The sequence below is a fragment of the Otolemur garnettii genome, unplaced genomic scaffold (assembly GCF_000181295.1).
Source record: "Otolemur garnettii isolate 467f Iridium unplaced genomic scaffold, OtoGar3 scaffold00235, whole genome shotgun sequence".
NCBI classification, from domain to species: Eukaryota; Metazoa; Chordata; class Mammalia; order Primates; family Galagidae; genus Otolemur; species Otolemur garnettii.
This window is the reverse complement of record NW_003852630.1, coordinates 1,695,317-1,715,697: the sequence shown is the minus strand read 5'-3', so window position 1 is coordinate 1,715,697 and position 20,381 is coordinate 1,695,317. Positions and strand designations below refer to the sequence as shown.

Here is a 20,381-nt window from a genome sequence, read left to right as displayed (position 1 = left end):
TTTTTTTTTTTTTTTTGCAGTTTTTGGCCAGGGCTGAGTTTGAACCCACCACCCTTGGCATATGGGGCCAGTGCCCTACTCCTTAAGCCACAGGCGCCACTCTCTGAATTATTTTGTTAATTAAATTTTAAACAAAATATTTCCCTGCCTTTGGACGTGTGGTAGATAAAGGCTTTTTGTTTGCGCTTTTCTATTTTTTTATATGCCTTAAATACACACAATAAGATTTATTTTTTAAAAAATTGCTTCTGAAAGAACCCAAATGGAAACACATCCATTGAAGTAGAGTGCAGGGAAGAGGGTGGCCAGCAGCCCCAGACTCAGATTGAGGGGAGCAGGCACAGGCTTCTGAGAGTCAGGGTAGGGCTGGATTTTAATCTCTAGTTGGCTCTATCCTTTTTTTCTTTTATTAGATCATAACTGTATGCATTACTGCGTTTATGGGGTACAATGTGCTGGGTTTTGAACTTTTTTTCTATGATGGAAATTATCCAAAGGTTTATTTCTTTGACTTTACTTTTTTTTTTTTTTTTTGAGACAGAGTCTCACTATGTCACTCTCAGTAGAGTGCCTAGGGCATCACAGCTCACAGCAACCTCAAATTCTTGGGCTCAGTCGATTCTCCTGCCTCAGACTCCTGAGTAGCTGGGACTACAGGTGCCCATCACAATGCCCAGCTATTTTTTTGGTTGTTGTGGTTGTCGTTGTTTAGCAGACCCTGGCTGGGCTCGAACCCACCAGCTTCTGTGTATGTGGCCGGCACCCTACCCACTGAGCTATGAACACAGAGCCTAACTTTACATTTTGACAGTGAGAAGCCTGATGCTACATATTGTGTTAGTTCGCCTATCAGTATATAATTTTAAATTGGCTTAATTACTCCGGTGGAATATTTAAGAGATTTTAAATTTGGCCAGGTATGGTGCCTCTTACCTGTAATCCCAGCACAATGGGAGGCTGAGGTGGGTGGAGGCGAGTGGATCTCTTGAGCTCAGGAGTTCAAGACCAGCCTGATAAAGGGCAAGACCCGGACTTTACTAAAAATAGAAAAACTAGCTGGATGTTGTGGCAGGCACCTGTAGTCCCAGCTACTTGGGAGGCTGAGGGAAGAGGATGGCTTAAGTCCAAGAGTTTGAGGTTGCTGTGAGCTGTGATGATGACACTCTGGCCTGAGTGACAAGAGAGTCTGTCTCAACAAAAAAGAGATTAAAATGTATTTTTCTAATGATTTCATAGGTAGTGTCTTGGTCCTTTAATTTTATATTCTACTAAATTTACAAAAATGAAATATTCATGCATTAAAGACTGGAATAGTCTTGGTTTTGGTTTTTTCTTTTCAGTGATAGGACCTCACTGTTACTCAGGCTGGTCTTAGACTCCTCCTGGCCTCAAGTACTTCTCCTACCCCAGCCTTCTAGGGATCTGGGTTACTGGCCTGAACCACTGTGTCAAGACAAGACTGGAACAATTTTAAGTGGAAGAGTCTTTAAGAATTTTCATTTGAAACAAAATTTTTTTTTAAATTTTCTTTTTGTTGCAGTTTGGCCGGGGGCTGGATTTGAACCAGCCACCCTCAGTATTTGGGGCCCACTGAGCCACAGGTGCCACCCTTTTTTTTTCTTTTTTCTTTTTTTCATTGAATGGTAACTATGTACATTAATGCACTTCTGAGGTACAGTGTGGGGTTTTCACATGCAATCCGAAATACTTCCATCAAACTGGTCAACATAGCCTTCATGTCATTTTCTCAGTTATTGTTTTAAAATGTTCACATTCTACTCTTAGAAAGATTCACTTGTACCCCTATAAGATAAACAAACCTCAGAAGTGATCCCTCCAAACCCCCTCCCTCCACCCATTCCCCCCTCCTTTCTTCCTCCCCCCTCCCCATATTCTTAGGCTATTTGGTTATAGCTTTCATATAAAAGGTATAAATTAGTTTCATAATAGGGCTGTGTACATTGGATACTTTTTCCTCCATTCTTGTGATACTTTGCTCAGAAGAACATTCTCCAGCTCCATCCATGTGAACATGAAGGATGTAAAGGCTCCATCCTTCTTTATGGCTGCATAGTATTCCATGGCGTACATATACCACAGTTCGTTGATCTATTCATGGATCGATGGACACTTGGGCTTCTTCCATGACCTGGCAATTATGAATTGGGCTGCAATAAACATTCTGATACAAATGTTCTTTCTTTTTTCATTTGAAATATTTAACTTTCTCTTTTATTTTTTAAAATTCCCTCTACAAACCAAGTAATTTTGTTTAAAATTTAGTTTTGCTTATGAAAAATTCTTTTCATCAAAGAAACTTTTTCATGAAGTTTCTACTGAGATAATTAATTGTACACTGGCACGAAGCTGCTAGGAGTGAAAGACCCTGTTCACATTGCCCAGCTCCCTTGGGGAGTGTGACTTAACGTCCAGAATGTGGACCTGGCACAGTGTGCCAGTCTGGCTCACGTGTCCCCACTTGTACTTGCTTTGTGTGGGAAGAAATCAGATTTTATTCTTAGACAACTTCTGAAACACTAATTAGATCTGTGACCTCCGGGAAACCGTTAACCTGCTGCCTCTGCTTTCTCATCTGATTAAATCAGATACTTTGGATTGTCTTCAGAATCATTTGAGGGTGAGAATGTTCTGTAATTTTTGGATAATAGTGTTTTAAAATTGAAATTATACCTTTTTAACCTCTTATTTCTCTCTTTTTGGGTTTAGGAAGAAAAGGCTTCTCTTTTACATCGTACTCAGGAAGAAAGAAGAAAGAGAGAGGTAAAAATAGTTTTATAAAACTAAAGATAAGCTGGTTTTAGTTTTTATATGCATATATATACTGTATATGACATAATATGTGTGTGTGTGTTTAACTTTAGAAGCATTTTTGGATTTGTTGTATTTTACAGTAAGCCTTTTCTTCTGGAACCAGTAGAGAAAAAGATAAACTGAAAAGGTAGTTTCCACAGTGGAGTGGGAATAGGGGCTTTTGGTTGGCTTGCTTGCCTAAGATAGGGTTTCTAGAAAATCTAGAAAGCCTTAGTGTATAATGTTGATATTTTATCAAACAGAAGGAGAAAACTCGCTGGTTAGGGGTGTATCTTAACTATTTGTCAAGAAGATAAAAGAGTTGATAGCATTTCTTGTTTTATTCTTTGTCTTACATTTTATCTTTCTGCTTATTTCTTAAAATAGCTTTACTTTGTTGATTAGTTAGCAATTATTGTATCTTATGGCCTGCTTTTTAGATAGGGCTTTTAATATTTTGATACTTTGACAACTCATTCATGCCTTTGGCAAACATTTGTTGAGAGCTTTGCCCCAGGTGCTGTCCCACCTGCTGGATGCACAGACAGTGAGGGTGACAGGCAGTCTCTGGGGAGGCCTGCGTGGACAGGGTAAGGGGATTGGTGTGGAACTAATTCCTCAAGGATGGAAAAGAAGCTGCCTCTGAAAAAGCTGGAGGAAGAACATTTTTGGTGCAAGGAACCGTAGATGAAAACACTTTCAGGCAGGATCTCCCAGCCTTGGCACTGTGGGCGTTCTGAACAGACCGTTCTTTGTTGGGGGAGCGTCCTGTATGTGGGACAATGTTAGCAGTGTCCACAGCCTTTCCCTAGATGGAGTAGCAGCACTCTCTCCCCTAGTTATGGCCACCAAAAATGTCTGCAGATACACAAAACATCTGCTGGGCAGTGAACCTTCCTCAATTGAATCACTACTCTGCCAAGAAAGGTGTTTGCTGGTTGGTGCTTTTAATTTTCATTGTTATTATTATTTTGATAAAACTTTGAGCCGTTGTCTGTTCTAATACTGCTTTTGCTCCATTCTGCTTCTCTTCTTTGAACTCAAATTGCAAATATATTTGACTTTGGCCTTGTATCCCACATTCTTGTGGGTGCTTTTCTGTATATTTATACTTTCAAATATCTATGCATCAGTTTGGATAATTTTCTTCTGACCTGACTTCTAATTTATTTTTTTTTTATACGACTTCTAATTTATAAATTAACTCTTGAGCATCATCTAATTGTTAAATATATCCATTGAGCTTTTTGTTTTCTGTTTATTTGTTTGCTTTTTTTGAGACAGAGTCTTGTCTTAACTTATCAAGGGTGATAGAGTGCTGTAGTGTCACAGCTCACAACAGCCTCAAACTCTTGGGCTCAAAGCGATCCTCTTGCCTCAGTCTCCCGAGTAGCTGGGACTACAGGCACCCATCACAATACCCAGCTGCCTCAGCCTCCCAGAATTCTCGGATTACAGGTGTGAGCCGCTACTTATGCCCAGCGTGTTTTATGTTTTGTAAAGAAGAAGCAGAAAAGTCTCCATGTGTTGTCTAGGCTGGAGTGCAGTGGCATAGCCATAACTCAGTGCAGTCTCAAACTCCTGAGGTTAACCTGTTCTCTCACCTCAGCCTCCTAAGAAGCTAGGACTACGGGTATATGCCATAATGCCTGGGTAATTTTTTTATTTTTTGTAGAGACAGGTCTTGCCGTTGCCCAGGCTATGAGCTTTTAATTAAGTGCTCTTAGAATAATGATTGCAAAACTAGATTAAAACTGACAAGTTTTCTTGTAACAGTTTCAAGCTCAGAAAGTATATTTCCTTGACCTGACAGTGTTCCCTAACCCCAGGGTTATGGGAGGAGCTTTGAGTGTCTGAGTGTTTCAGGTGGGTGGGTGGCATTCACAGAACATGTGAGACAATGCACTGTGGTAAGGTGGAGCACACTCTAGTGTCGCACCTGAATTTGAATTTTAACTCTTGTACATCTGTGGGTATTGCTTAATCTTCACAAAAATATCAGGTTCTGCATCTTTAAATTGGAAGTAGTGCTCACCTGTAAGATTGCTGTGCAGTTGAACATGAAGTGCCTTTCAGGGCTGGCACAGAGTAGGCTCACAAACACCAGTAGCTGCAGTGTGTAAAATGGTGATGGTGAAGGATATTTTTTGTTGCCAGGTCACTGAAAACATTCAAGGCAGTCTCAAGTCAGTGGAAACTGGAGTTTTCTTTCTTTCTTTTTTTTTTTTAGAGACAGAGTCTCACTTTGTTGCCCTTAATAGAGTACTGTGGAGTCACAGCTCACAGCAACCTCTGGGCTTAGGCGATTCTTTTGTCTCAGCCTCCCAAGTAGCTGGGACCACAGGCGCCCGCCACGACACCCGGCTATTTTTTTGTTGCAGTTCGGCCGGGGCTGGGTTTGAACCCGCCCCCCTGGGTATATGGGGCCGGTGCCTGACTCACTGAGCCACAGAGCCGCCCTAAACTGGAGTTTTCTACTGATACAAGAAAGTGATCTTTAAGATGCATGTTTGTGTTCTTTTAATATTTGAATCTAGGGTGGTGCCCGTAGCTCAGTAAGTAGGGCACTGGCCACGTACACGGAGGCTGGCAGGTTCAAACCCGGCCGGGGCGTTGTGGTGGGCACCTGTAGCCCTAGCTACTTGGGAGGCTGAGGCAAGGGAATTGCTTGGACCCAGAAGTTTGAGGTTGCTGTGAGCTGGTGACAGCTTGAGACTCTGTCTCAAAAAAAAAAATATTTGAAACTAAAACTCCAAAAAAGTCACCCTATGCTGGTAAGATTGTACAATAGTGTTACCATTTTAGAAAACAGTGTGGCAGTTCCTCAAAATGTTAATTCCACTTATAGATGTCTAACCAAGGGAAATGAATACTGGTTTCCACAAATTCGTGAGTGTCCTTAGCAGCCTTATTCATAAGGGCTGAAAGCAGAAGCAGCCCAAGTGTCCCTGGGCAGATAGTGGATGAATGTAATGTGATCTTTCCATACAGTAGAATAGGGCTTGCATCTGTGAAATGAGGGAAGGTCTGTCACACTGAAAACAGCGCTCTTGAGTGTTGTGTGACTCCGTTATATGAAATGCTGAGAACAGGCAAATCTATGGAGATGAGAGTGCATTAGTGCTTGTTGGGGGTTGGGGGACAGAATGAGGGATGATTGCTGATGGGTACAGGATTTCTGTTTGGAAGTGATGAACATGTTCTAAAATTAGAACAGTGGCAATGGTTGCACAACTCTGCATATGGTAAAAATATATTCAGCAGATGGTATAAAGACTGAATTCTTTTTTTTTTTTTTTTAAGAGGCAGTCTCACTTTGTTGCCCTTGGTAGAGTGCCATGGCGTCACAGCTCACAGCAACCTCCAGCTCTTGGTCTTAGGGGATTCTCTTGCCTCACCCTCCTGAATAGCTGGGACGACAGACGCCTGCCACAACGCCTACCTATTTTTTTGTTGCAGTTTGGCCGGGGCTGGGTCTGAACCCACCACCCTCGATATATGGGGCTGGTGCCCTACTTACTGAAGCACAGGCACCGCCCCTGAATTTTTTTCTTACCAAAAGTCTTTATGAGCAAATGTCATTTTCGCTGATACTGACCGATTGCTCCCTCTCTCCTCCCTTCATTATTCAGGAAGAAAGGCGAAGACTGAAAAATGCAGTAATTATCCAGTCATTTATTCGAGGCTATAGAGATAGAAAACAGCAAGTAAGTTTGTTTTTAAAATAAAAAAAATTTGACCTTGTTATTATCAGTATTCACTTTGTATGTATTTTTGTACACCTTTTTATTGTAAGTTAATATTGATAATAGTATTATTCACAGTAAATAATTTTGTTATATAGAGATTTATAGACAGGTAAGATTTTTAGGTAGTTTTTAAGTAACAAAGTACAGACATAGAGCAAACCACAGCCTGAGATCAAAGCAGAAGGAAGGGGTAGAGAGTCTGCGTGGGCGCTCAGGGTCCTTCATTGCAGGTCAGATTGTTTTTTGAACTCTAGTATCAGCATGTTTATTATCCATTCCCACCACCCCATTAAAACATGTAGTGCGTCTTTAGATAAGGAGATGTCTGTGAGTGACTGGCTTGTGCTTGGTTTTGCTTTCAGTATTCCGTCCAGAGAAGTGCGTTTGATCGCTGTGCTCGCCTGGCACAGTCTGGCGGCTCCTTCCCCATTGCTAATGGTCCCAACCTTACCCTTTTGGTGAGGCAGCTTCTGTTTTTTTACAAACAAGATGAAGACTCAAAACGTTTGGTGAGTGTTAACTACATTTTCACTGGCCCTTGTTTATATATTTTTCATCTTCTTATTTTTTTTTTTAAGTGGGAATGGTGAGTATCTGATCAGGATGTCAGGTAACCCCCCTACTACATCTAAGCCTTTGTGAACTTCTCAGTGGCAATCAGTCACTTTTGTGGTAATGTGCTTTTCCTCTTAAAATTTGATATTCATTTTCAATAGGCTTTTTCATTTTTTATTATGGGAAATTTCACATATAAAAAGCAGTGGCATATCTTGACCCCTCTGCTGCGCACCCCTGGGCTGCCCTGGCGGTCCTCAGCACTCCCGCCTCCCTAGGAAGTGCACCCAGGTTTACTTCCTGTCCGTCTGCAGCCTCTGCAGCACAGGGGCTCTCATTTTAAAATACCCAAAATACAATTATATTTCTCTAAAAATGTTGTAGGCTTTTGGGATTGCCAGTGTTGAGGAACAGTCTGTTTAACAGTGGAAAATATATAGAGAGGAATAGATGAATGATTTTTTTTTTTTTTTTCTGGCAGAGTCTCAAGCTATTGCCTTGGGTAGAGTGCCCTGGCATCACAGCTCACAGCAACCTCAAACTCTTGGGCTTAAGCGATTCTTTTGCCTCAGCCTCCCAAGTAGCGGGACTATAGGTGCTGCCACAATGCCCAGCTGTTTTGGGTTGTAGTTGTCATTATTATTTGGCAGGCCTAGTCTGGGTTTCAAACCTGCCAGCTCTGACATATGTGGCTGGCACCCTAGCTGATGAGCTACAGGCCCTGAGCCTGATTTTTTTTTTTTAAGTTTTTTCATGATTTTTTTTTTTTTAATGTTGGGGGTTCATTGAAGGTACAAGATAGCAGGTTACACTGATTGCATTGTAAAGTCCCTCTTACAATTGTGACTTGCCCCTAAAAGGTGTGTCACACACTGAGACCCCACCCTCCTTCCTTTTCTCTGCTCTCCCCTTCCTCCACCCATACCATGTACTAGGTTATTAATGGTCCTCATATTAAAATTGAGTACATAGGATTCTTGCTGCTTTATTCTTGTGATGCTTTGCTAAGAATAATGTGTTCCACTTTCATTCAGGTTAATACAAAGGCTGTTAAAGTCTCCATCTTTCTTTTTTTTTTTTTTTTTTTTTTGAGACAGAGCCTCAAGCTGTCCCCCTAGGTAGAGTGCCGTGGTATCACAGCTCACAGAAACCTCCAACTCCTGGGCTCAAGCGAGTCTCCTGCCTCAGCCTCCCAAGTAGCTGGGACCACAGGTGCCTGCCACAGTGCCCAGCTGTTTTTTGGTTGCAGCTGTCATTGTTGTTTTGGTGGGCCCGGGCTGGATTTGAACCTGCCACCTTAGGTGTATGTGGCTGGTGCCTTTAGCCACTTGAGCCACAGGCACCGAGCCCTCCATCTTTTTTAATGACTGAATAGTATTCCATGGTCTACATATACCACAGCTTGTTAATCCATTCCTGGGTTGGTGGCCCTGATTATTTTTTTAAATGAAACTTTTAACTATCTATTTTCCCAGGAGATACAAAGAGATTCATATGCCATTATTAGGTTAGATATAGAAACTTTTATTTACTTGTATTAATTATAAACCTCAAATTATCTTAAAAAGTGATTATACAGCGAAAAGTGAGTGTTCCATGCTATAGACTACTGCACACACTAGAAAGGTCCTGAATTAGTGTGTATTAGTTCAGAGGACAGGGAATACTTTATTGTTTATCTACTTTGTGGTTTTAAAACCCAGCATCGCTGCCTGAGCTGAGCTAGTCTGAAACATGGTAAGAACTTTCTAATAACTGCCAATCTAGTAAAGTAGTCAAAGTAGTTTGTTTATTTTAGAGTCTCCCTTTGTCACTCAGGCTGGAATGAGAAGTCTGATCTTACATGCAGCCTCAAACTCCTGGGCTCAAGTAATCCTCTGCCTCAGCCTCCCAAGTAGCTGGGACTATAGGCGTATACCACCACACCTGCCTAATTTTGAAAATTTTTGTAGAGATGGAGTCTAGCTATATTGCCCAGGCTGGTCTTGAACTCCTGGCTTCAAGTGATCCTCCTGTCTTGGACTCCCAAACCTCAGAAACATACACCAGTGGATAACCTGGCTTGCTTTCTAGAATAGGCTGTCCTCATCCTCACATGCTCTAATCTTGTAGATTGAAAAGTCACCAAGGAGCACAGACATGCAGGTGCTTAGGGGTGTCAGTAGGTGTCTCTCCAAGGCACCTTTTGTGTGTGAGGCTGAACCAGTGCTCACTGCATGGTTTCTAGATGGGGGGTTGCACAGCCTTGCCCCAGAAGCCAGCAGTGAAAAGGTTGTAGGTAAATGAACACATTTGACTCTAGGCCTCAAGCAACTACAGAGCAAATTACTTATTGCAGATTATAAAACAGTAAATAGTATTCAGTGTCATCAAACCTGGTTCATACAAGAAAAGTGAACTTAAATGTCTATTAAGTTTGCAAGCAAAGATGTGAGAGCAGTGAATTAATCACTTATAAGGAGGAAGTGTCTCCTGTCCCAGGTTTCAAGTTCCCTGGTTCTCACTCTAGGAGCATACATGATGCCATTTCTGATAGTTTTCAGAGATACTCTGTGAAAATAAGTATACACAGCTGTTTCTTCCTTACCTCCCTTTTTCACATTTTTAGGACTTTAAGGTATTCTGCTAAATCAAATAGAATAATAGCATTATTTTTTTTATGTGCAGTTTATCTGTAGTTATTAGAGTTAGTAATTGTCTCACTTTTTAGTCATTTAATTTTCTTTTGAGAAAAACTTATTTATTAATTGGGGACAGGATCTCACTCTGTTGCCCAGGCTAGAGTGCAATTATTTCATCATAGCTTACTGTACCTTCAAACTCCCGGGCTCAAGGGATCCTCCTGCCTCAGCCTCCTGAGTAGCTGGGACTACAGGTATCTGCTGCCAGCCCCAGCTAATTTTTCTGTTTATTTTTAGAGATGAGGTCTCAGTAAGTTGCCCAGGCTGGTCTCAAACTCCTCTCCCTCAGGCGGTCCTGCTTCAGCCTCCCAGACTGTTGGGTGAATCTCTGTATAAGGCTTTCCTCCCTCATCCACCAGTCCCTGCACTGCACTTCTCAGCAGCTTTCCCTGGGACTAAAGCCGTTACACCTTCTCTTTCCCCTGGAGCTCTTCCACTAGCGTCCTTTGATCCACCTTCTTGGGCCAGTTTGAACTGGTTGCTTTCCAGGCCTGCCACTATCCTGGGACACCTTTCGATTTGCTTTATTTTTGTTATACAGCCTTTCTTCTCGATTCCATATTTTTTTGTTTTTTTGGTGTATTCCCTTATGTTATTGATACAGATCCTAAATTGACTTCTTGAGAAACAATCCCTAAGGAGGAATGTTTTAAGAACTTTATCTGTATTTAGTTGATAACAAAAAAATTAAGGCAGATATTTAATGTAGTGATAAATGAGAATTTTTTGAATGACATTGGTGCATTTGTCAAGATGTAGCAGTCAGGTTCAGCACCCATAGCACAGTGGTTACAGCGCCAGCCACATGTACCAAAGCTGGCGGGTTTGAACCCCTCCTGGGCCCAGTTAAACAATAATGACAACTGCAACAACAAAAAAAATAGCCAGGCGTTGTGGCAGGCACCTGTAGTCCCAGCTACTTGGGAGGCTGAGGCAAGAGAATCGCTTAAGTCCAAGAGTTGGAGGTTACTGTGAGCTGTGACACCAGTGCTCTACCCACGGCAAAATAGTGAGACTCTGTCTCAAAAAAATAAAACATTAAATTAAAAAAAAAAAAGATGTAGCAGTCAGTATCAAAGCCCTGTCCAGAGACTATTGATGTTTACATATCATATATTATTATTAATGCTTTGGTGTCTTTTATTTCACAGACAACTTGAAGCAACTTGTTATATTTAGAGCCTAATTTGTATTGGTCCTACAATGAACTGTTGATAATGTATAGTTATTGTGTATCTTACTTTTATTTAATAGGATGAGCATATTGAAAGTGTCTTACTAGTTTCTGAGAAAATGGGGATGAGGTAGCTCCAAACAGCTCAAGAAGAAAGCTTATGTGTAGGCAGATTAATATTTGGAGTGGGTCACAAAATTATTTCCTCTATATAATTATGCATGCTCTATAATTTGTTAAGTAATGTAAAGAGCTTTGCATTAGTATTTTCATTGCTTAATAACATTATATATCAAAGAAATGTTAATGTCAAAGGAAAAACCACTTAAAAATAACAGAACAAGAAGGTTATGTGGCACATTTATAATAAGCCACATTTAAGATGCTTTTAATTCCAGCTGGTTCTAAACGGGGCTCATGAAGTGAAAAAACAAATTACCAGTCTGTTTCACAGAAACATAGTAGAGAAAGTGGAAGAAATTGCTTGTTAGGTAGTTTTTTTCAAAATCATTTATGGCATCTATGTATGTACTATGTAGTCAAATCTCTTGAATGCAAGTGACTGAAATCTGGCTCAGCTGGTTCTGAACTTAATGACTAATCCTTGTATCCAGGAGAAGGGGGTGTTCTGGCCAGCCTGGCACGTACCTGACCTTGTACTGGGCATAGTAGGGTCGGGGTTCTATGATTGCCTTCCCTATGGAAAGTTCATGGAGTTAGGGAAGGGCAAAGTATCCATAAGGAAAGGATGCTGGAGGGAGAGAGACACACACACACAGAGGTAAAAATAAATAGATATGGCCCATGTAACTCATGATTAATATTGCATTTCTCATATGTTTTTATTATGAATTGCTGGTTTTTGCAGATGAACTGTTTTTGTTTCAGATTGACATGAACTTTAAGTGTACTTTTCAGAACTAATTAATTAAAATTAATTTTTATTAAGTAATTTAGGTTAATTTTTTTTTTTTTTTTTTTTTGAAACAGAGTCTTGTTCTATCACCCAGGCTAGAGTACAGTGGCACCATCATAGCTCACTGTAACCTCAAACTCCTGGGCTCATGTGACCTCCTACAGTTATGGTGCTATAGGCATACACTACCATGCTTAGCTAATAACTTTTCCATTTTTTTGTAGAGATGAGATCTTGCTGTTGTTCAGGCTGGTCTCAAACTCCTGAACTCCAGCCATCCTGCCGCAGCCTCTCAAAGTATTAAGATTACCAGCATGAGCCACCACACCTACTAGCCCTAATGTGTTATTTTTAAGATAAAGAGTGCAAATATTGGGGCGGCGCCTGTGGCTCAGTGAGGAGGGCGCTGGCCCCATATACGAAGGGTGGCAGGTTCAAACCCAGCCCCGGCCAAAGTACAAAAAAAAAATAGCTGGGCGTTGTGGTGGGCACCTGTAGTCCCAGCTATTTGGGAGGCTGAGGCAGGAGAATTGTCTAAGCCCAAGAGGTGGAGGTTGCTGTAAGCTGTGATGCCACAAGACTCTACCGAGGGCAACAAGACTGTCTATTTAAAAAAAAAGTGCAAATATTGCAAATTAAAACCTGACTTAGAAGATTTACTACTTACCAAGTTTTGATTTTGTTTGATTAAGTATGTCTTACCACTTAAAGCTGTTTGGAGTATTATACACATTAACAAATGATTAGATTTTAATGGTTAGGAGTTGTGCTTTGTGTGTCTTACTGTTTCAGATATGGCTGTATCAGAACTTAATTAAACACAGTGCACTGTTTGTCAAGCAGTTGGATGGATCCGAGAGACTTACATGCTTATTTCAAATCAAGAGATTGATGAGCCTCTGTTGCAGGTAAATTCTATCATAGATATACAATGTATTGACCACTTTGAATGTCTAGGAGAACACCTTTTGTTTTCATTTTCTGAGACAGTGGTTTTTCCATGATTTTTTTTTTTTTAGACCTTAGAATATGGTCTGTGTAATTTCCATTTTTACTCTGGGTGATCTGGCTGGTATGACAAATCAAAACACAGATATCTTCCAGGTGATAATTTCTTTCAAAGATGTCCTGGAATTATCTTGTGAAATGTTGGATGTCTTGGTTCCTGGGGAATAGAGGCTACTCAGGAGTGGACTCTTGATGGTGGAAGTGACTTCATTCCATCAGGGCTGCTGCCAGGATAGAGTTTGAAAGCCACTTCTTGGGAATACACCTTTCATCAGGCTCTCTTACTTTTTATGTATGAATTCAAAATAAGTCACTCCATAACTTCCTTCGATTAAGTCTACAAAAGAGCATATTTAGGTGATGTGAGCTATATTACCTGAACATAACAAACCGAGATACCAAGCCAGTTTTCAATAAATTGCTTATATCTGCACAGTGATAAAATTTTCACACGATTTTGGGCCTTCAATATAATTGGAGTTAATTTTTTTTTTTTCTGGAGACAGACTCTTACTTTGTCACCCTTGGTAGAGTGCCATGGCATCACAGTTCACAGCAACCTCCAACTCCTGGGCTTAGGCAATTCCCTTGCCTCAGCATCCCAAGTAGCTGGGACTATAGGCACCTGCCACAACGCCTGACTATTTTTTTGTTGCAGTTTGGCCAGGGCTGGGTTTGAACCCAACACCCTCAGTATATGAGGCCAGCACCCTACTCACTGAGCCATGAATGCCACCCAATTGGAGTTAATCTTCTGGAAGCTGCCTATAATAAAGTTTATTTAAGATTGCTGTTGGAAGTAGACTAATTGATTATTCCAAAATACTTAGTGGAAGTAAAGAGCAGAGAACCTGTTAGAGAACCAGAGAGATCCCAGATTCTAAGAATTCATACTTTTACCTAACTTCTTTTATTTCATAGAAAAACTTTGTTTGAAAATGCATTGTGTACATTCATTATATGAAGGAGGAGTTTGCAAACTTTTTTTGTAAACAGCTAAATAGCAAGTATTGTAGAGTTTGCACCCCTGTCACCCAGGGTATTAGCATCTGTTGATGATCTGTGCCTGAATCAGTTGTAATATCATTTATCTATGGTTTGAGGAGTAGAGATTCTTCTAACTCTCTTGTTTCTTTAGTGTTTATGAGCTGGTGTTATTTTGTAAAGACCCTTCTGTCCCTTTAGTCTCAGTAAGGTCTTATGTATTTTTTTAAAACATAATCCCAGCAGTGTGAGACGCCAAAGGCAAGAGGACAGGAGGATTGCCAGAGGCCGGGAGTTTGAGCCTAGGCAACATAGCAAGACCCCACCTTTACAAAACAAAGTTAAAGATCATCCAGGCATGGTGGCACCTGCCTGTAGTCCCAGCTACTCAGGAGGCTGAGACAAGAGGATTGCCTGAGCCCTAGTGTTCAAGGTCACAGTGAGCTATGATTGAGCCATTGCACTCCAGCGTGGGTGACATGACTGTCTCTTTTGGCTTGACCCCAGGGGTGTTTTTGAGAGAGTTCTGCTTTGACCACAGAATGTCCCTGGCTCAACTTGTGCTTTCTCTGCCCAGGCCTGGGGCTGTTTTCTCTGAGAAGTTTTGATGTTTTTGGTGAGAAATGGAATTTTGACAAAGTGAAACTTAAAAATGTTTAAAATCTTATTTCAAGTGTGTGATGTCAATGAACCAACAGTCTTGCCTAGTGTGTGTGGAGCATTGTATTTTAGCTGTACTGGGTACCTGAGAATGGTACCCATAGGGCTTCAAGATCACTTTTGAGAAACTAGAAAAGAAGTAGAGTTTCATGTTATGTAAACGTAAATGAATTAACAAAACAAAAACTGGTGCCGTGTGACTGTGGAGACAAATGGAATTGGGTGGTGCAGCGTTGGAGTACGGGTCAGAGGAGCAGGGTCTGGTGCTGATGCTGTGGCCAACCAGCTCTCGTTACCCCACGGTAAGTTACTGGGCCCCATTCCCTTAATTGTGGAATGGGGCCATTTGACTAGACATGTCCTTCTGAACCCACTGTTTCAGTCCATGATGACCACTCAGGCTGCTTTTCCCTATAGATGTCATCAGGGGCTGTTAGCATCACTAGGCTAGTATCTAGCACAAATTCTTTTTTAAATGATGTTTTTAGAGGCAGGGCTCACTCTTGCCCAGGTGGGATTGCTGTGGAACTTGACAGGTGCAAACTCCTGGGCTGAAGTAGCCTTCCTGCCTCAGCCTCCTGAGCAGCTGGGCCTGCAGGTGCACACACCATGCCTGCCACAAATTCTTAAAAGTTTTCTGTGTCATTTTTATTCAGCACTAACATTGTTTGCAAACAGATTTTTGTCTACTTAAGTAAATTTACTTTGAAAATAAAGATAATTGGCCACACCCATAGCTCAGTGAGTAGGGCGCCGGCCACTTACACCAAAGCTGGAGGGTTCAAAGTTGGCCCGGCCCTGCTAAAAAACAGCAATGACAGGCAGCACCTGTGACTCAAGTAGGGCGCTGGCCCCATATATTGGAGGTGGCGGGTTCAAACCCAGCTCCGGCCAAAAACTGCAAAAAAAGAGAAAGAAAGAAACTCTGCTTTGGGCAGCCCCTGTGGCTCAGTTGATAAGGCACTGGCCCCATATACCAAGGATGGCAGCTTGAAACCCAGCCCTGGCCAAACTGCAACAAAAAAATAGCCAGGTGTTGTGGCGGGCACCTTTAGTCCCAGCTACTTGGGAAACTGAGGCAAGACAATCACCTAAGTCTGGAAGTTGGAGGTTGCTGTGAGCTTGTGACTCTACTGAGGATGATAAAGTGAGGCTCTGTCTCAAAAAAAAACAAAAACAGCAATGACAACTGCAACCAAAAAATAGCTGGGCATTGTGGTGGGCTCCTATATAGTCCCAGCTACTTGGGAGGCTGAGGCAGGAGAATCGCTTAAGCCCAGGTTTGAGGTTGCTGTGAGCTGTGATGCCACAGCACTCTACCAAGGGATGACATTAGTGAGACTCTCTCAAAAAAAAAAAAGAAAGAAAGATAATTTGAAAAGCTCATGAATATTTACACTAATTGCATTTCTTCTATGGTGAGTATCCATTAGGAATGACTTTAGGTAGGCTGACAAAGCCTAGGTGGGTGGATTGCCTGAGCTCAGGAGCTCAAGACCAGATGTCTTAAAAAAAAAAAAAAAAAAAAACCAGCCGGGTATTGTGGTGGGCACCTGTAGTCCCAGCTAGTTGGGAGGCTGAGACAAGAGAATTACTTGAGACTGAGAGTTTGAGGTTGCTGTGAGCTATGATGTCCTGGCAAGAGCAACAAAGTGAGATTCTGTCTCAAAAAAAAGAAAGAAAAAGGACTGACATAAGGGTTGACGCATCTGCACCTCAACTTGCTGGACAGAGCTTGTGAGGCTCCTCGAGATGCTAGCTCAGATCTCTGTGCTGTTGTGGCTGTGAGGTGTCAGGAGGTTCTTGATCTCCTGGAGCTTATATCTAGTCTGGCAGGTCAAGAAAAAACACAAACAAGTATGAATGTTTTTACACAGAAAAAGTAAATGTTAGCTCAGCACCTGTGGCTCAAGTGGCTAAGGCGCCAGCCACATACACCTGAGCTAGAGGGTTCCAATCCAGCCTGGGCCCGCCAAATAACAATGATGATGGCTGCAACCAAAAACTAGCCAGGCATTGTGGCAGATGCCTGTAGTCCCAGCTACTTGGGAGGCTAAGGCAAGAGAATTGCTTAAGCCCAGGAGTTGGAGGTTGCTGTGAGCTGTGATGCGATGGCACTCTACCCAGAGTGACAGCTTGAGGCTCTGTTTCAAAAAAAAAAAAAAAGTAAATGTTAAATGTTGAGATAAAAAGGAGGAAATTAGTTTTGTGGGTTCTGATGGGAGAGTGACTCTTCTGTTAGTGATCCTCTGGCCAGAAAGGCCTTGCTGAGGAGGTGACTTAGAAGGGAGGGGATTATCAGAGCAAGTTGTTAGCTGGGGTTGAGGCCAGCCTGGTGTGCAGCTGAGTGCCAAGTGAGAAGACACTCCTGGCCGGCTGGAGATTTTCTCTTACCACTCTCAGCTTCTGTGCTGAGAGCAGGGAAGCTAAAGGAAAATTGTGAGCAAAGAGGGGAGTGAGCTGACTTCTCTGTTTCTTATAATTTCTGTTATGTAAAATTTCAAGTATGAAAGAGTAGAAAAGTGGTACAGTAAATGCTCCTTGCCTCCGTATGGACTCAAGAATCTTTAATAACATTGTTGACCATGGTTAACAGTGTGCTGAGCGATTGCCAACTGACGTAGTGACTCTCCACTCCCTAAATACTGCACATTTGTTTCCAGAGACGCTTTCCTACAGATTCACTCTCCTACAAACCATGATGCCGTTGTCACAGCCACAGAGCAGCATTATTTTTTCAACAGAGTCTGTGACCACACATTACCTTTGATGTCTTCTCAATCTTTCCTCTAGAACAGCCTGTCTTTCCCCCATACTGCCAGCTTATGTTGTTGTTTTTGTTTTTGTTTTTGTTTTTTTTTTGTTTTTTTTTTTTGTAGAGAGAGAGTCTCACTTTATCACCCTTGGTAGAGTGCTGTGGCATCACACAGCTCATAGCAACCTCCAACTCCTAGGCTTAGGTGATTCTCTTGCCTCAGCCTCCCAAGTAGCTGGGACTACAGGGGCCTACCACGACGCCCAGCTGTTTTCTTGTTGCAGTTTGGCTGGGGCCGGGTTTGAACCCACCACCCTCAGCATATGGGGCCGGCCCCCTGCTCACTGAGCCACAGGCATCGCCCTCCAGCTTACATTTTAATAGATTCTGGCCAGTGTGTTGAACAGGGACTATAGGAGAAGGAGGGCAGGAACAGGGACCAACTAGGGATGTAGTAATCAGAAAGAAGTGGCAGTGGCCTGAACTGAGCTGGTGGCATAGAGGGTGGCTTCTAGACAGCTGACAGGATTTGCAGACAAACTGGCTGTGGAGTTTCAGACGAGGAGCGAGGCTGCATACAAACTTTTGATCTGAGCATCATTCTAGAAGGATGGAGTCGTCATAGGACTAGGGTGGATTCCTGCGGGTGGGATTGAGTGCATGTGTGGAAGAGGGGATGCTCCATAGGAGGAGTTTGCAGGGGCAGAAGGGGCCTAGGAGGAAGGCAGGGTCTGAGGTCCAGGAGAACAGAAGGCACAGAAGGGGAGAAGGGGATGTGGTTGCATAGATGCTGCTGGTGGACGACAGGTGGGATCAGAAAATACAAGGTGAAGTCAGAGTTCGTAATGTTAGATGTTATCTGTCCAAAAGGTAAAATCAGAGTTGCAAGTAAACACATATCAAAGAATTTTTATTAACTATTAATTGATAAGGGACCCTGAAAGACATTGCAGCTGATTTACGTGAGTCTCCACCTCACTGAAATTTATATTGTCTCTGGTACAGTTGGATTGCCAGGAGCAGGAAGAACTCGTATAGCTCAGGTTGTGAACATTGGTATGACTTACCAGTTTTCTGCAAGCTGACTTCTGTCTCTGCAGAGCTGCAAAGCAGCCCAGTGGATACGGTGTGGTGATAACCGGTGGGTGGGCTGGGCAGCACACTCGGTACCCTCCTCCCTTTTTGCCTGTTACACAGTCTTTTTGACTTAACACTCAGTAATACCTTGCTGACCTGGGAACACTGCTGAGTATACAGGCGTGGGCGGGAGGCTGTGCAGACGTGGAGGGGCAAGACATGGAGTCACAGCTAATATGAGCAGAGGGCAGCATTCCTGCAACTTGGAACAATAAGTAACATGTTTGTGGATGATGTGGAGAAGAATTACTGGAACAGAGTTACAGCTTCTCTTGGTACAATTTGTGGATTATAATACTCGTCGCTCTGTGTTAGTAATCTGTGTCCATGTCTTAACGTCTGTAAACCTTGTATCCGTCGTGCTGTTTGTCACATGATAAGGACTCTTTTAAAACTGGTTGACTGAATGATCATTGCCCTGTCTTTGAAGTATGCCTATTTTCAGAGATGATCTAACACTAGAATAGGGGAGCTCAGGTACTTATTGTGGTGACAGAGAGTAATTTGGGGAAAATTTTGGTGACTTTTGCCATGTAGCAAATTAGCAAATTTTTTTTTAAATTTTTATAGGTTGTTGCAAAACTGTAATGACGACAGTTTGAATGTTGCACTTCCAATGAGAATGCTCGAGGTGTTTTCATCTGAGAACACTTACTTGCCTGTTTTACAAGATGCTAGCTACGTGGTATCAGTAATTGAACAAATTTTGCACTACATGATTCAAAATGGTAAGTAGCAGGTGGGGTAAGAACTGTGGTTCGGTGTCATCGTGTGATGTAGGTGCAGCCAACATGCTCTTAGCACTGACATCAACGTGGAAATGGAGCCGTAGCATCGCGCACAGGTGAGGGTGCTACAGGAGTCCCAGGCTTCAATGCCTGTCCTGGGCGTCATCCACTTTGAAATATTAGAAGCACACTATTTTCTTTTAGTTGGAAATAAAGAAAATTAATGTATGCTTTTAGAAATTGTCCCAAGTACTTGAATGCAAACTTTACATGTGCAGTGAAGCTGTCAGTCATGGAAGGACTGAGCACGAAGGGGGTCTCCTCCCTGCATGATTGTCCTGAGTGGGTGGGAAAGATGACACCAGCAACGCAGGAGATAAGTTGTCCGAAGAGCTTGTCTTACTAAGAAGTAAAGTTTATTGTTAACTAGATGTGATGGCTCACACCTGTAATCTCAGCACTTTATTGAGAGGCTCAGGTAGGGAGGGTCAGTTGCACTCAGGACTTTGAGACCAGCCTGGGCAACAGAGTGAGATCCTGTCTTAACAAAAAAATTTAAAAAATTAGCTGGGCATGATGGTGCCTGTAGCCCCAGATGCTTGGGTTGTTGAGAAAGAAGGGGAATCACCTAAGACCAGTGATTGGAGGCTGCAGCGAGCTGTGATGGGGCTACTGTACTCCAGCCTGGGCAGCAGAATGAGAACATGGCTCAGAAGAAAAAATAAATCTTGACAGATTATTCTTACTAAAAGAATGGTAAACCCTCATATTAGTGCAGTAGAATGGGATATTTAGTTTATTTGAATTTTCCTTTTATAACTCATTGTTAATGCTTTTATACATTGATACCATCCTTAAAGTGGCTGTATTATATAAAGTATAATAAACTATATCTGAAATTGCTCTGAGGATGTTCATGACACTTTTAGAGAAAAACTATGAAATAAATATTTAGAAAACCTTTATGATGACATGAGTAGTATAAAATCTAAAATAGGAAACAATCTCATTATTCTCACAAGTAAAAAGCCAAATAAATACTTCAGGGCTCTTAGACTTTAGAAGTGTAATTTAGCATCTTTAAAAAAAATATATAGGCTCGGCGCCTATAGCTCAACCGGCTAGGGCGCCAGCCACGTACACCTAGGGTGGCGGGTTCGGATCCCCAGCCCGGACCCGCCAGACAACAATGACGGCTGCAACCAAAAAAAAAAATAGCCGGG

General features: G+C 42.1%; 1 protein-coding gene across 1 annotated transcript in view; it reads left to right on the top strand.

The window, feature by feature from the left end:
• The window catches only part of UBE3C (ubiquitin protein ligase E3C), a 133,368-nt gene that overhangs the window by 15,509 nt on the left and 97,478 nt on the right, over positions 1-20,381 (top strand). The window contains exons 2-6 of the mRNA XM_012812962.2: positions 2,728-2,781; positions 6,444-6,518; positions 6,923-7,069; positions 12,679-12,794; positions 19,001-19,158. Of these exons, the coding sequence (XP_012668416.2) occupies positions 2,728-2,781; positions 6,444-6,518; positions 6,923-7,069; positions 12,679-12,794; positions 19,001-19,158 (550 nt within the window). The remainder of the gene's footprint in view (positions 1-2,727; positions 2,782-6,443; positions 6,519-6,922; positions 7,070-12,678; positions 12,795-19,000; positions 19,159-20,381) is intronic.